Genomic DNA, 16,959 nt, shown 5'->3' on the forward strand with positions numbered 1-16,959 from the left:
GCATGGCTTGGGCTCTGGAACCAGTCTCCTGGAGAGGGGCTGGACTCTGTCTCAGTCTGGAGTTGCCCCTGGTGAGAGGCGGCAGGCTGGGGTGGGTATTCTAATATCCCCTCGGCTTGCTGCCGGTACGTTGGGGTTTTTCCCGGTGGATGAGAGGGTTTGTTCCCTGCGCCTTAGGGTCGGGGAACGGGTCCTGACTGTCATCTGCGCTTATGCGCCGAGTGGCAGTTCGGAGTATCCAGCCTTCTTCGAGTCCCTGGGGGGGTGCTGGAAGGTGCTCCACCTGGAGACTCTGTTATCCTGCTGGGAGACTTCAATGCTCACGTGGGTAACGACAGCGAGACCTGGAGGGGCATGATTGGGAGGAATGGCCTCCCTTATCTGAACCCGAGCGGTGCTTTGTTATTAGAGATGGACCGATCCGATATTACGTATCGGTATCGGTCCGATACTGACCTAAATTACTGGATCGGATATCGGAGAAAAATAAAAAATGTAATCCGATCCATTAAATATCACGAAAGCACCTCACAAAACTTGCAACACGCCGTAACTCACCTCAGAACGTTAGCACGTCGGAGCAGTATGCATCACGTGATAGAGCGGCTGTGGCATGCGGGACCTGTGGTGGTCTGGATAGCATGTGGAGCTTCGCTAGCAACCCGGCATTTCATCTCCGACAAAGTTATCCCCGAGAGAAGTAAAGCAAGTGTGTAAGTCCATCTCTGAATGTTTGTAAAGCATTCCTGCGTTAAGCTTAACAAGCGATATATGGAGCGACTGCCTCTCGCTCTCCGGCTGCTACTTCAATCATGAAACTGCTTAACGATCAGCTGATCGGCTTTTCTGTCGCGAGTCCGTCTCTCTTGTTTGCTTTTGGCCCACTTTGCACCAGAAAGAGGAAACCAGCGGCTGAACAACAGCAGCACGTTTAAGCTTGATCAGCTGTTGTTAGAATGTATTTAATATTACTTTCTACTCAAGGATCTTTTTCTACGTAGCTGACGGCTGTAACTGTGCAGGGGCGGATCTAGCAAAGTTTAGCCAGGGGGGCCGATAGGGCATGAACAGGGAAAAGGGGGCACAAAGACATACTTTTCTTTATTCTCATTTAAAATGTCTAGCTTTTAATAAATAATTATCCGAATCTTACACCCAAAGTTTTAATTTGATGTAAAATGAATAGAAGTCAATTACTGTATATAGTGACTATTAAGTCTAATATATATACCCTAGTAAGCTATAGTACTTTTTCCTTTGGGAAGGTACCATCTGTGCAGTCTGCAATTTTGCTGAAGAAAGATGTTGAATCTATTTAATATTTCTTGAAAAATAATTGATTTCTGTGCATTTTTTTTCACACTGCATCAAATTAAGGTTGATTACGTCGATTAAGCATCATGAGGTGGAGCGTGAGGGGTGGTTCCCTATTTTTTATTTATTTATTTTTGTTGTTGCTGGGAGTTGGAACCCTATTAGTTAGGTTGCTTAATATTTACGCTAAGTACTCTTTAAAATACCAGAATAGGGAGGATGGTGTAGGTCTAAGTTTATTAGATTGATCAGTATTGCTGAACTATGAAACATTTTTTTTTGCATACAGGTATAACAGAATAGCTTTAGTGTAGTTGTTGTTTTAAACTTGAGTATGAACTTATACAAAATTCAGCAAGATATTTAAAAAAAACAGTTTTGTTGATTAAAAAACACTATATCGGATTCATATCGGTATCGGCAGATATCCAAATTTATGATATCGGTATCGGACATAAAAAAGTGGTATCGTGCCATCTCTATTTGTTATTGGACTTCTGTGCTAATCACAGTTTGGCCATAACGAACACCCTGTTCGAACATAAGAGTGTCCATAAGTGCACGTGGCACCAGGACGCTCTAGGCCGTAGGTCGATGATCGATTTTGTAATCGTATCACCAGACTTGCGACCATATGTTCTGGACACTCGGGTAAAGAGAGGGGCTGAGCTGTCAAATGATCACCACCTGGTGGTGAGTTGGATCAGGTGGCGGGGGAGGACGCTGGACAGACCTGGTGCACCTAAACGCGTAGTGAGGGTGTGCTGGGAACGTCTAGCAGAGGCCCCAGTCCGCGAGATCTTCAACACACACCTCTGGCAGAGCTTCAACAGCATTCCAAGGGAGACTGGGGACATTGAGTCCGAATGGACCATGTTCAGCGTCTCCATTGCCGAAGCTGCTGCATTGAGCTGCGGCCGCAAGGTGGTAATCCCCGAACCAAATGGTGGACACCAGAGGTGAAGGGAGCCACCAGGCTGAAGAAGGAGTCCTATCGGGCTTGGTTAGCCTGTGGGACTCCGGAGGCAGCCGACAGGTATCGACAGGCCAAGCGGAATGCGGCTCGGGCAGTGGCTGAAGCAAAAACTCTGGTGTGGGAGGAGTTCGGAGAGGCCATGGAAAAAGACTTTCGGACTGCCTCGAAGAGATTCTTGCAAACCGTCAGGCGCCTCAGGAGGGGAAAACGGTGCTCTACCTGCACTGTGTATAGTGCTGGCGGAGCACTGCTGACTTCGACTGAGAAAATTGTTAGGCGGTCGAAGGAATACTTCGAGGACCTCCTTAATCCCACTGACACGTCTTCCGAGGAGGAAGCAGAGTCTGGGGATGAGGGGAATGACCCGCCAATTTCCAGGGGCGAGGTCACTGAGGCAGTTAAACAACTCCTTGGTGGCAGAGCCCCTGGTGTTGATGAGGTCCGCCCCGAGTTCCTGAAGGCTCTGGACGTTGTTGGGCTGTCCTGGTTGACACGCCTCTGCAATGTTGCGTGGAGATCAGGGGCAGTACCTGTGGACTGGCAGACCGGGGTGGTGGTCCCCATCTTTAAGAAGAGGGACCAGAGGGTGTGTTCCAACTACAGGGGGATCACACTCCTCAGCCTCCCTGGGAAAGTCTATGCCAGGGTGCTGGAATGGAGAGTTCGTCTGCTAGTCGAACCTCGGATACAGGAGGAACAATGCGGTTTTTGTCCTGGTCGCGGAACACTGGACCAGCTCTTTATCCTCTCCAGGATACTTGAGGGCGCATGGGAGTTTGCCCAACCAGTCTACATGTGTTTTGTGGACTTGGAGAAGGCATTCGACCGTGTCCCTCGGGGTGTCCTGTGGGAGGTGTTGCAGGAGTATGGGGTGTTTGGCCCATTGCTACGGCCCATTTGATCCCTATACAACCGTTGCAAGAGCTTGGTTCGCATTGCCGGCAATAAGTCGGACTCGTTCCCGGTGGGTGATGGGCTCCGCCAGGGCTGCCCTTTGTCTCCGGTTCTGTTCATAATTTTTATGGACAGGATTTCTAGGCGCAGCCAAGTGGCGGAGGGCTTTCGCTTTGGTGGCCTCAGAATCTCATCTCTGATTTTTGCAGATGATGTGGTTCTGTTGGCTTCATCGGGTGAGGGCCTCCAGCTCGCACTGGAACGGTTTGCGGCCGAGTGTGAAGCAGCGGGAATGAGGATCAGCACCTCCAAATCTGAGGCCATGGTTCTCAGCCGGAAAAGGGTGGAGTGCCCACTCCGGGTCGGGGATGAGTTCCTGCCCCAAGTGGAGGAGTTCAAGTATCTCGGGGTCTTGTTCGCGAGTGATGGGAGAAGGGAGCCAGAGATCGACAGACGGATTGGGGCTGCAGCTGCAGTAATGCGGACGCTGCACCGGTCCGTCGTGGTGAAGAGGGAGCTGAGTGTAAAAGAGAAGCTCTCAATTTACCGGTCGATCTACGTCCCTACCCTCACCTATGGCCACGAGCTGTGGGTAGTGACCGAAAGAATGAGATCGTGGATACAAGCGGCAGAAATGAGCTTCCTCCGAAGGGTGGCTGGCCTCTCCCTTAGAGATAGGGTGAGAAGTTCGGCCATCCGGGAGGGGCTCAGAGTAGAGCAGCTGCTGCTCCACATCGAAAGGAGCCAGCTGAGGTGGTTCGGGCATCTGACAAGGATGCCCCCTGGGCGCCTCCTGGGTGAGGTGTTCCAGGCATGTCCCACCGGGAGGAGGCCCCGGGGCAGACCCAGGACACGCTGGACAGATTATATCTCTCGGCTGGCCTGGGAACGCCTTGGTGTTCCCCCGGATAAGCTGGAGGAGGTGGCTGGGGAGAGGGAGGTCTGGGCCTCGTTGCTTAGGCTGCTGCCCCTGCGACCCGGCCTCGGATAAAGCGGATGAAGATGGATGGATGGGATGGATGTATGAAAGCAAATGATGTGTGGAGCCAGTTATACAGTGTGTTTGAACATTTTTCATTTTTAATGGTTTGGAAACGTAAAAATGCTCAAAATAAAGTTTTAAAGGTCAGATCTGAATCGGTAATATTAAGGACAATGATGAAGATTATCATTTGCTTTTATCATTTTATACTCAGGAACATAAGCTCAAAAACTGAATCGAATAAAACATTAGCATTGCATTAATCATGTTTCACTTACATTGCTCTTAAGAAAATGATCAAACGAGGCAGCGCCAGGCGATGCTTCTCTAACTGCTGGGCTTCCTCTCAGACTCGACTTAACCTGTGTACCGTAGAGAGTTAATCAGCAGAAGAGTTCAATTCTAATCCCAGGACGGGCTCGCCGTGTGACGGCCCATTGTCTCGTACAGTATAGCTGCCCCTGCAGTCTTCAGCAGGCAGCAAACTTAAACCTCACACCATTTAAATGGTAATCTGTCTCTGGGCTTTAGAAGTCCTCTATTCACCATCCTGGGAGAGGCTTTATGCCACACACCCCCACCCCCCTCTGCCTCCTTCTAATTACTTTTAGTACATGAGCCCGGCAGCCTGCTTATCCAGGCCCCTCCCCTCTCTGGGAGGCTTAGCTCTCACCTCAGTCACATATCTCTTTCTGATGAGCTGCCCCTTCAAATTATACACGCACAAAAGTTTAATCCCGCTCATTTGAATAATAAAGATTATGTTACTGTGGTCTGTTTGTTGTCAAAACACTGAGCCTTCTAATCAGGAAGGCATGACTGGGTCAACCATTTACAACAGCCACAGTATCAGGTTTCCCCAAGAGTGTGTGTGTGTGTGTGTGTGTGTGTGTGTGTGTGTGTGGGTGTGGGATTCTTCTGCTGATTTAGCCACACACACACACAACAGGTTCAAAAGTCATGTTCTTCAGTGTGTGATTTTTGTCTAGCGCACAGGTGGGTCTAATGTTCAGACTCACCAGGTGAACCTTCCCAGGATGAAGTAGAAACTTTATTAAATCACTACCAGCTCATTTTGTCGTTATTCCAAAGTCGGTTGATTCTTTTGCTTAAATGCAGGCTGATTCTGGCAAACTGTTTATTTAAAGACAGGATGTGAAACTGTGTTCGAGGCAGCGTATAACAATAATAGTTTCATTTAAAAATGCCTGAATGACTTCAGTTAAGAAATACTGAGGGTTTAACTTTAACTGCACTATTTTATAGTTAGAAGGATTCAGATGGTGAGTACAGGACATAAAGATACATCAACAAGCTCTAGAAGCCTTCATGCAGTCAGTCTCAGGAAACATGTCTGTCACCATTGTTGGCTTTCCCGCCACAGAGTCCCACCTGTGTGCGGTGCATTAGACATTAGTTATCTGCATTAGACACGAGTCTTACATTAATAAGATCTACAGGTTAATCTTCACGCTCAGCAGGCAGCATTAACCTACCGAGCAGCAGCCTCCTTCTGACTTGTTGGTAATGGCTGTAGCCCTTTGTCATCACAGCCACTGGTACCAGCAGAACAAACAGACAAAAAAAAGAAAACCTAAAAACTGTTCCCTCAACTCATTTTTAAAACACAGCATACAAACAAACATTAGAAGGTTGTATCACAACTCAGAGAATACTCTAAACCTGCAGATTGGCTGGCAGGCAGCGCCTTCGTTCTTAATAGGACTGGTGTTACACGAAGTCTATGACAAAATGACCCTGCACTAGAGCTGGGCGATACAAGATTTGTTCATATCACGATATGTTTTTTTCATTTCAGGCGATAACGATATCTATCACGATATAAGCCAAATAACTATATTTGTAAGATTTAAATGTGCCGTTGCTCACAAGTAAAATGTGAAATAATCAGCAGCTTGTTTTGATTTAAATATTTATTTCCCATAATAAGTTCAACAGGGTAGATGTACTTAAGGAACATGAGACTTTTTCAGATAGATAAAGGCAAATATTGCAAACTACACAAAAGGCAGCCGCTAAAGCGTTTAAGTTTCAAAATAGAACAAACGAAACAGACTAAATTGTCAATTCCACTTAGAAACAAAATATTAATTCTAAAAATAAATCTTAGTTTGTTTTACAGAAGAACAGACAAAACTGACTAACTTTTGTCAATATCAAATAAACTGAGAACTAAAAGGAAATTCTCGATCTCTCCTTGTTGTATAGCTGAGCTTTTCAAACAGTTTTAACAGTTACGTTAGTCTGACAAAAGCCGAATGACGAATTAGCGCTTCCAGTCAGAGACTGAGCATGCACCGCTTTATTGTATTACCAGACCTGCTTTACAGTGCGCGCTACTCTGTTTTTTGTCAGACTTGAAATAGCCGAAATACCTTCACACTACGGAGCTTCTATGGCTCTTCCGTTTGACAATCTCTCCGGCGTTTGAGCCGTCATCTGTTTTCTCTTCGGTAACCTTCGGTCACGCTCTCGGTGGATTTTTCTCTAGTCGGCACACTCATTTCCTCCATTACCCGGGCGGCACGGCGTCTGGCTGCTTCCCAAATACACATGTGCGGCTTGGCACTTGTGCTATACGTAACAAGTCACGTGACATGACGCTCTGGCTGTGATTGGTTCGGCTCTGCGCTAGTTAATTTGGATTGGCTGTTCTTCTTCTTCTTCTTCTTCTTTTTTTTAAGAGGACAAGAGAGATGAGGTCTATCGCAATATTTAACTTTTCTATTGAGAAAAAGTTATTTCGCAATACGTATCGTTATCGTTCTATCGCCCAGCTCTACCCTGCACCCATTTAATGGATGATGTTAGTTAACATTCAAATTCAAATTCAAATTTTATTTGTCACGTACACAGTCATACACAGTACGATATGCAGTGAAATGCTTGGACAACTGCTCGTGACCTAAAGAAAACAAAAAAGGAAAAGGCTATGAATAAGATAGGAAATAAATATGAAAAATTAAAAAGGGTAAATTTTACTAGGAAGGAATAAAATATAAATTAAGGTTAAAAATGAAATAACTGTACAACACAAATTAGAATGAAGGGTAAATTTAACTGGGAGAATAAGATAAAGATAAATATATAAATTAAAGTTGAAAATAAAATAACTGTACAACAAAATACACAATATAGAACTATATAAGAATGTATGAAGAAATATAAATAAATATATACACAATAACAGCAGCATATACACAATAACAGCAGCAGTGATTTAAGTAATGAAGTGAAACAAAGTCCAGAAAGTCCAGTGTGTGTAAGAACCATATGTGTGGGTCAGTACTGTGTGGTGGTGTGATTGAGAGACCGTATCGCCTGCGGGAAGAAGCTCCTCCTCAGTCTCTCTGTGTTGGTCTTCAGGGAGCGGAATCGCTTTCCTGACCTCAGCAGAGAGAACAGTCTGTTGTTGGGATGGCTGAGGTCCTTCACCATCTTCCTGGCCTTGGTCCAGCACCGCCTGCTGTAGATTGAGTGCAGGTCAGGGAGCTCGGAGCGGATGGTGCGCTCAGCTGACCGCACAACCCTCTGTAGAGCTCGTCTGTCCTGCATGGTGCTGTTCCCGAACCAGGTTAAGATGTTTCCCGTCAGGATGCTCTCTATGGTGCACGAGTAAAAGTTCCTGAGCACCTTGGAGGGCAGTTGGAAGTCTCTCAAGCGTCTGAGGTGGTAGAGACGCTGACGGGCCTTTTTCACCACAGTGTTGATGTGACAGGACCATGACAGGTCCTGCGTGATGTGAACTCCGAGGTATTTGAAGCTGTCCACTCTCTCCACTGGGCACTCGTTGATGACGGGGGTCTGGTAGTTCCTCTCCTGCTTAGTGCTGAAGTCCACTATCAGCTCCTTTGTCTTACTGACGTTTAGAAGGAGGTTGTTCCTCTGGCACCAGTTCTCCAGATTCCTAATCTCCTTCAGGTAGGCCGTCTCGTTGTTATCAGAGATCAGGCCCACCACGACGGTGTCGTCAGCAAACTTGATGATGGTGGTGGAGCTGGTAGTGGCCACACAGTCATATGTGTACAAAGAGTACAGCAGGGGGCTCAGAACACACCCCTGGGGGGCTCCAGTGCTGAGAGTGGTGGAGGCTGAGACATGTCCGCCCATCCTTACTGCCTGTGGTCTGCCAGTTTGGAAGTTGGAGATCCACTGACACATAGATGAGCTGAGTCCCAGATGCTCCAGCTTGGTGGTGAGTGTGGAGGGAATTATGGTGTTAAATGCAGAGCTGTAGTCTATGAAGAGCATTTTAACATAATTCCCCCTTCTAGTGTCCAAGTGAGTGAGTGATGTGTGGAGGAGATGAGAGATGGCATCGTCTGTGGAACGATTTGGACGGTAAGCGAACTGTAGTGGGTCCAGTGTGTCTGGTAGTGAAGAAATGATGAAGTCTCTGACCAGGCGTTCAAAGCACTTCATCACTACTGAGGTGAGGGCTACAGGGCGATAGTCATTGAGAGAAGCAGGGTGGGGTTTCTTCGGGACAGGAACAATGATGGACTCTTTGAAGCATGTGGGGATGACAGACTGAGATAAAGAGATGTTGAATATCTCAGTGAACACAGGAGCTAGCTGGTATGCGCAGTCTCTGAGGATACGACCTGGGATGCCGTCTGGTCCTGCTGCTTTCCTGGTGTTCACTCTTTTGAAGGCTCTCCTTACTTCATGCTCGGAGATGACGAGCACGTTTCCAGTGCTGGCAGTATCTTCCTGTCTGCAGCCGTTAGCGCCGCTAACACAAGCATTGTTGGAGACCTTAGCTGCAGCCTCGAAGCGAGCATAGAAAGTGTTCAGCTCGTCTGCCAGAGTCACGGCCGCGTTCGTCATACCGGTTGTTGGTGCTTTATAGTCCGTTATTGTCCTTAGTCCCCGCCACAGGCTCCTAGAGTCACTCAGTTGGAGTTGTGACTCTAGTTTCCTCCCGTAGCGCTGCTTCGCCTCTTTCACCGCCCTCCGCACGTTATATGACGCGGCTTTGTACGGGTCCATGTCCCCCGTCATGAGTCCCGTGTTGTAGGCAGCGGTGCGGGATCTCAGAGCGTCGCGGATGGTTTTATCCACCCACGGCTTCTGGTTGGGAAACGTTGTGATAGTCTTTGTCTCCACGGTATCATCCGCTAGTTTCCCGATGAATCCCACAACCGCTTCCGTAAACACGTTGACGTCATCGTCGGAGCTGTTTCTGAACACCCAGTCTGCGTCATCGAGTGCGTCCTCTAACGCGGCCACCGATTGATCCGTCCAGCGCGCGACCTTCCTCTGAACCGGAGCTTCCTGTTTCAGCCTTTGTTTGTATTTTGGGATGAGGAAGATGGCGGCGTGATCAGATTTGCCAAAAGGAGGGCGGGATTGTGCCTTGTAGCCGTCCTTGACCGTAGTGTAGCAGTGGTCCAGTGTCCTTTCACCTCTGGTGGGGCAGGAGATGTGTTGATAAAAGTTCGGCGCTGCGCGTTTGAGGTTGGCGCTATTAAAGTCCCCCGTCACAATAAGCGCAGCGTCCCGGTGTTGTGTCTGGTGCTGTGTGAGTGCCTCATGCAGCTCGCATAAGGCGGTGACCGTGTCCGCTTGTGGTGGAATATAAACGGCACTTACAATGACCGATGTAAATTCCCGAGGTAGATAAAAAGGACGACACATGATGGACAGTAGTTCCAGATTTGGTGTGCAGGAGCGTGTGAGAGGAACAACGTTCGCACTGTTGCACCAGTTGTTGTTCACCATTAAACACACGCCGCCTCCCCTTGACTTCCCCGAGTCCCGTGTCCTGTCCATGCGGTGAACCGAGAAGAACTCGGCCGGCTGGATGGCGTGGTCCAGCACCGCTGGGTTCAGCCATGTCTCGGTGAAGCAGAGGAGATTGCAGTCCCGAATGTCTCTCTGGAACTTTACCCTGGCCCTGAGGTCGTCAAGCTTGTTCTCCAGTGACTGGACGTTGGCGAGCAGGATGCTAGGCAGAGGTGTGCGGTGTGCACGAGCTCTCAGCCTGTTCCTGACGCCGGCTCGCTTCCCTCTAGGCCGCCGCCGCTTCCCTTTGTTCTCCCTCAAGATCTCACTCGGCCAGCTCGGATCCGGAGTTAAAAACTTCGAATTGTGAGTACATTGTAAACCAATAGAAACAAGAGTGTCACTGTCATACCTAATGTACCCAATGGTGGTGATTTTGCCGATTTAGAAACGCTGAAAACTAACTTAAAAAACAAAGACAAAGAAAAAGTGGTCGGAGCAGTCGTGACGGCAGCCAACCTCACCGGCGCCATCTTTTTCTTCCTGATAAGTTTATGGTTTCAGTTGCTAATTTAAAGTCTTATTAAATATCAGACAGTGGTTTGAAAATCTCTGCACACCCGAATGAATGACGGGCGCATCGGACCAAGATCTGTTTTTATCTTATAGTTAGAATCTGTTTTTATTGAGTCACAACATTTCGGCCCAAATAACCTTCCAGTATCATCCATCCCTCTTCCGCTTATCCCGAACGTGGTTGTGGGGGCAGCAGCCTAAGCAGAGAGCCCAGATCTCCCTCTCCCAGCCACCTCCTCCAGCGTGTCCTGGGTCTGTCCCGCCCAGGACGCATCCTTGTCAGCTCACCTCAGCTGGCTCCTTTCGATGTGGAGGAGCAGCAGCTCTACTCTGAGCCCCTCCCGGAAGGCTGAACTCCTCACCCTATCTCTAAGGGAGAGGCCAGCCGGCCTTCGGAGGAAGCTTCCGCCGCTGTTATCTTTAATATCGTTGTTTTGGTCACTACCCAAAGCTCATGATAGGTGAGGGTAGAGACTGCAGCTGCAGCACCACTCCGTCTGTCGGTCTCCCGCTCCTCTCTCTCCTCACTTGTGAACAACCACCAGATACTTAAACTCCTCAACTTGGGCCGGAACTCGTCCATGACCCAGACTGGGTGACCCTCCTGTTTCTGGGTGAGGACCACGGCTCAGGTGCCAGAGGTCACCTACTAATCAGAAGGTTGATGGTTCGATCCCTGTCTGTTCCTGTGTATGTGATAAATATCCTTGGGCAAGATGAAAACCTCCTTTAGAAAATATTTGCAAAATTAGAATCAAAGATGATATTTTCCAAATCTGTGTTCAGACTGTAAATGCTCAGCACAGACACTGAGCACTGCAGTGGAGAAACAGAGGCCCGACCCTGCACATGTGGACGAACAGGGCGAGATAAAACAGACAAAACAATAAATACCCAAACCTCAGGTGGATGATCAATGATGGGAGCTTCCATCCCCGTCCTGCAGAACTGATCCTGCAAATTCCTGAAACAGAACCAACTTGGAGTAAGACGGGTGGCATTTTGTGACGTTTGATCTGTCAGAGGGTGACCAACTTCCTGGTACAACATCACAACGAGAACTTTTTCAAAATTACTTTCTGTTCAAAGTTGATGCTAAAGTTTTATACTTGTCAGATCCAAATAATCCCAAAGATGAAAGAGAAAAATAAATGAATAAGAAATCAAATTCGGTTTTTCCTGTTATGAAAAACAGGTTGATTGTCTGGATTTTTAGCAGGTGTAGCTCCTGTGGGTGCAGCGATTGTTCGACTGTTCGAGAAGCCTGACGTCAAACTGCATTATGTTAAAAACTAAACTTCACACACGGTGCTTGATGCTGGTCTGTTTTCAGCTCAGAATAAACGTGTGCGCTTGTTAAGCTAGAAATGAAGTCAAATGATTAGTCTTTGCCTTGAGACGTGGCAGTTAGTACAAGGGATGAACTGACAGCTGTTATTTTACAAGAATCTGTTTCAAAAGTTATTAATTATTAAATTAGTAACATTATTCCTAATTCATTTTTAGAAATCCATTTACTTCTCTTTTTTTGTTGCATTTTTAAAAGATTGTCAAAATCATTTTTTTAATTCTGAGAATTTAAAAACATTTTCCACTAAGTGTGTGTGTGTGTGCGTGTGCGTGTGCATGTGTATGTGTATGTGTGTGTGTGTGTGTGTGTGTGTGTGTGTGTGTGCGCGTGTGTGATGAGGCTTAACTCTGCGAGCAGCCGAGAACATGCGCTGTAACTTAAGCTTCATTATGTGCGTTCTGTGGCCTGGAGGTAGATGGAGGATTAAGGGAAGATTTTCAGCAGCTTCCTCAAATTGCTGTCTTTCCAGTTTGAGAGTAGCTCTGTGATTAACAAAGTGTAGCTTCACAAGGATGGTCCTGTGTTGGCTCTTTCATCCTCTTCCCCTCCTTCATGCTGTATTCCTCGTTTCCCTCACTCCTGGTCAGCCAGCTGCCACACCAGGCTTACAAACACTCATTGGTATCATTTTAACTTTGATTTTACATCATTTTATCCAGAACATCAAATACGTGTGAGCCCTTTCCCCACGGGTTCCTACCACCTCCCTTCCTAACTGCTTTTCATTGTTTGAAGCAATCAGCTGAAACTGCGCTCTTTAAGGAAACAGAATGAAGGTTAATGATTGAGGGGCCGCCTGTGTGGAACATCTGTGCTAACACTAAGGATGCAACAGGTGCTGGGTACAGTAATACTGTCACATATTGTTACCTGAAGCAGGTTTTGTGAAACGTGTTATTTTAGCGTCAGGTGTCTTGTAAGAGAAGCGTTTTTATCAGACACTGCTGTGGGGAAGAGGAGAGAAAGGACGCGCTGCAAACAAACCAGCTGTGTCCTCATTCAGACCTGCAGACGTTTCTCTCATCGTACTGCCTGTTATACCTCCACTTTCACTAAATGAGAGTTGGAGCTTAAGAATCCTTTGGATTATCCGGTGCCTGGCTAGCACTTAAGCCCCAGCCGCCCTCGTGATTTCAATTAAAAATGTGTGCCTTCAGCAAGGTTTTTGCTCCCACTCCCTTTTTTAAGCTTTAGATGAATTACTGTAAAGACGCTGATGGAAATGGCTCTAAACCCTCTCCTGTGCCCACTCTCCTTCCATCTGCAGATGATCCAACTGACCAGCGTACTTGCCTTATCTGTGGAGATCGCGCCACAGGCCTGCACTATGGCATCATCTCCTGCGAGGGCTGCAAGGGCTTCTTCAAGCGCAGCATCTGCAACAAGCGCGTGTACCGCTGCAGCCGGGACAAAAACTGCGAGATGTCACGCAAGCAGCGCAACCGCTGCCAGTACTGCCGCCTGCTTAAGTGCCTTCAGATGGGAATGAACCGTAAAGGTAAAGTAGATGTTTCAAGCCACCAGAAACAGACGTTTGTTTGGTAATAAATGTCTTGACTCATCGAGTTGCGGTAACAATGAAGCATCAATGACAAAAGAATCAGTACCCAGACCAGAAAAGAGTCAGAGGTACTACGGTTGAAGGTCGTGTCTGGAGAGTGACTGGCCTCTTAAATGAAACGTCTTCACAAACTTTCAGTCACCTTGTTTTTCTGCTTTTAACAGTTTTTCAGCACAGTGCACTGTCAGTATGACTCTGAAACCAACGGTAGGTGAACTGATCATCTTGTTACAGGGTAAACGGTTCTTGTATAACGCTTTTCTGCTCAGAGGACTCAAAGCAATTTTGCCTCATTCACACGAGTTTTTTCTATCCTCTGTTTCATACTCTGATGCATCCATCGGAGTGTCTTGACCAACGATATTTGGCATGCAGACTTTGGCGAGCACGCGGGGATCGAACCACCAAACTTCCAATTAGTAGGTGACCGGCTGTACTTCCTGAGCTGCAGGCAACCTTTGATTTAAGCATTCATGTGGACTTCACTGTGCCACTTAAACACTGTTGAAGATGCAGCACTTCCCCTGAATGTCCACAGCAAGCCTGAGTCAATGAGGCGTTTAAACCATCCACACCTAAAGGATGGACGGACAGATGCTGTTCCCTGGCTCGAGCCTATCCCAACCATCATGGGGGAGTTTGGGATTGGCCACATGAATGCTTAAATGAAAGGTTTCCTGTAAGTAGAGCCGGTCACCTATTAACTGGAAGTTTGGTAGTTCGATCCCACCGCTCTGTCACAGCGCTGACAGACCGGTGGGACTGTGGTGGCGTGGGTGAAGGTGTGTTATTAACCCTCTGGGGTCGATGGACACGCCGGTGCCCGCAAGTCATGTGACCGGTTTAAGATGACATAGTAACAAGATGCGACTCTGCTGAGTCTCTGTTTAACTTATGGTTAAAGTTAAACTACATGGCAGTTTTTACATGTTGCTGATAGGCCAGGTTGCACCAGAGTTATGATAAAACATCCACACACTGCTTTTTTCTAAATACTATATGTTTAGTGCAGGAAGGAACAGTGAACATGGCCGCGCTAACAACAACAACACACCAAGGAAAAATGCCTCCCCTTTCCTATTGGTGGAAAAATGCACCAATCCAAAAACGATATGGCTGAATGTGACCTTTGTTGTTTAGGAAGAGGTCAAAGTTGTGGGAGAGAGTCGGGATATCGATGGGAGAGATTTGAGATGTTTAGCGTGTCTGGAGTGTGTAGTTAGTGTGTAGTTGTTTTGTTCTGTCCACCGCTGAGTGTCACAGTCAAAGGCTGCAGTGTAAACGCTGCGTCCAGGTGGAAGACGCCTCCTGCTGTCTCGTGGTGGACACAAACTATTTTTTGGAGTTGCACAATCATTTGTGTGGCGTCTTACTGTGACACCTAACACTTCCTAATTTTTCAACTTCAAGTTATGTTTCTTGACTGATTTTTAGATCATTGTGTGAATGCAGTACGTCACCATGAATAAAGAACTTTATTTATTCAAGACGAGCTAAACGGTTTTTAAAGGTGAAATACAAAGTAGTCAAAAACAGCCTGAAAGATGAGGTTTAAGTTTTTGGTAAAACTGTGTTCACAGTGCAGATTTGTGTAAATGTAAGCACGTAACAGAACCTCACGTGGAGTAGCTTCTAGATCCACCTGCTTATTTATGAAAAGGTTCTACAGTACAAAGTATATGGGTAAATGAGGAGGTTACAGACTGTGTGTATATGAACCGTGTATAGATCCGCCCCTGTAATTTAGATGTGTCAAAATCAGGTTTTTAAGATGCTGAGTGGCCAGAGCTGCTTCTGTCGGGACTTTGCTCCGTTTATCTGTGAGCCAAACAAACAGCTGCTCGCAAAGTCTCTGAAAACCTGGAAACGCTTGAATGTGTCAATTCTACCAATAAATCTGTTTCTCCCTCCTGGACACACACACACACACACACACACACACACACACACACACACACACACAGACACACACACAATCTAAGCTGCAGTTTTCCTTCCACAGACATGTGCTGCCCCCATGTGGCTAAAACTTGTAAGTGACTGTCCTCATGGCCTTATTCTTCAAGTGCCTGTCTTAGAATGGAGATGAGACTGGGACTCACCCAGTCAGACACTAATCACAGCGATTTTATCTACACTGCAGAAACACTCACACACACTAAGACTATGAGATGAAATGTACTTTGCTTGTAAGTGTACCAAAACAATATGACTGCCCGCCAGCAGCAGCTGTGTTTGGAGCTGGATGGTGGGACAGTTTTGCCTGATGTGCTTTAGCCACTAGGGAGAGCTGTGACACCGATCATGTTTGGTTAACGGAACAAATGACTTTTCCCTGTTTTTTGACATGTAGCAATCAGAGAGGACGGCATGCCTGGAGGGAGGAACAAAAGCATTGGACCTGTGCAGGTAAATGGACTGAAGGATTGTGTTGTTTGTGGTGCGCACTGACCTTTCTCCACCTCCCAGCCAGCCTGAGCATCATCGCTGTGGCTCAGCCTCTGAGGAATTGTGCTTACAGTAAACCCACTCAGATCACAAGCCATTAAATAACACAGAGCTGGAGTGCTGCAGTGCTATTCTTCGGGATGCTCATAATGAGAGCGAGCCCTGACCTTGTTATATCATCTGTATAATTGTGTAGCAGCTGATTAGTCCCCATTCAGCGGTGCCTTTATTATTAACGTGAAGCGAGGGAACAAATGGTCAGAAAAATGTGTGACATGAGGATAAGTACCACTGAGCCGCTATTCACGGGGAGGGAGGCGCTCAATTCATTCGGGCTCAATTGAACGAGTCAAAACAGAGAAACACGGCTTCCATTAAGAACCAGCGCCCTTAATGAAAGCAGGAGCTTTCTGTCATGAATATGGAATGAAAACGCCTGTTACAGTGTTTGGGATGAACTGATAGAAATGAAAGTGACTTGACCTCCCTCAGACATAAGACGTGGTATGTGCAGGCGTGCTGAAGCCTTTCAGAATGGCTTTTGTCTGCGTTTTCTGCTCATGCTGACCTGCACAGATCTTATTATTTTAAGTGTGTGAATCATCCAATCAAACGCGCACACACACACGCGCCTCTTTTCTTTCTGTGTCATTATGTGATTGTGTCCTTGCTCCTCAGCATTTTAATGAAAAGCCGTGTGCTGTTAGTTGGTGCTAATCAATTGAACTGATGCACATGCATGGATGTGCTGTAAGCTCCAAACCTCCGTGTGTGTGTGTGTGTGTGTGTGTGTGTGTGTGTGTGTGTGTGTGTGTGTGTTCTAGATAACAGAGGAGGAGATCGAGCGGATCATGTCGGGCCAGGAGTTCAAGGAGGACGCCCCGGAGCACACCTGGGGCAACAACGGCGACAGCGACCACAGCTCGCCAAGCAACGGCGCCTCGGAGGGCAACCAGCCGTCGCCTGCCTCCACTCTGTCGTCCAAGTGAGTCGTCGATCTCATCCGCTCAGCTACGCGCCTCTGGCACTCGCCCCATCTTTGAGATAATGAGCCGGCCCTGACAGTCTAACACCTCGTTCCCATCTCACCCAGACTTTAGTTAAAGTAT

The 16,959-nt window shown here is 47.2% G+C and overlaps 1 protein-coding gene across 2 annotated transcripts in view; it reads left to right on the top strand.

Moving 5' to 3' along the window:
• The window catches only part of nr6a1a (nuclear receptor subfamily 6, group A, member 1a), a 118,930-nt gene that overhangs the window by 90,905 nt on the left and 11,066 nt on the right, over positions 1-16,959 (top strand). For both annotated transcript variants that reach the window (XM_086313194.1, XM_086313195.1), the window contains 3 exons: positions 13,109-13,339; positions 15,756-15,811; positions 16,675-16,835. In XM_086313194.1, the coding sequence (XP_086169320.1) occupies positions 13,109-13,339; positions 15,756-15,811; positions 16,675-16,835 (448 nt within the window). The remainder of the gene's footprint in view (positions 1-13,108; positions 13,340-15,755; positions 15,812-16,674; positions 16,836-16,959) is intronic.

Source organism: Aulonocara sp. 'chitande type north' Nkhata Bay, linkage group LG12 (assembly GCF_057382095.1).
Source record: "Aulonocara sp. 'chitande type north' Nkhata Bay isolate Kocher_YH1m ecotype deep benthic linkage group LG12, A_spYH_male_GT1.1, whole genome shotgun sequence".
Taxonomy (NCBI): domain Eukaryota; kingdom Metazoa; phylum Chordata; class Actinopteri; order Cichliformes; family Cichlidae; genus Aulonocara; species Aulonocara sp. 'chitande type north' Nkhata Bay.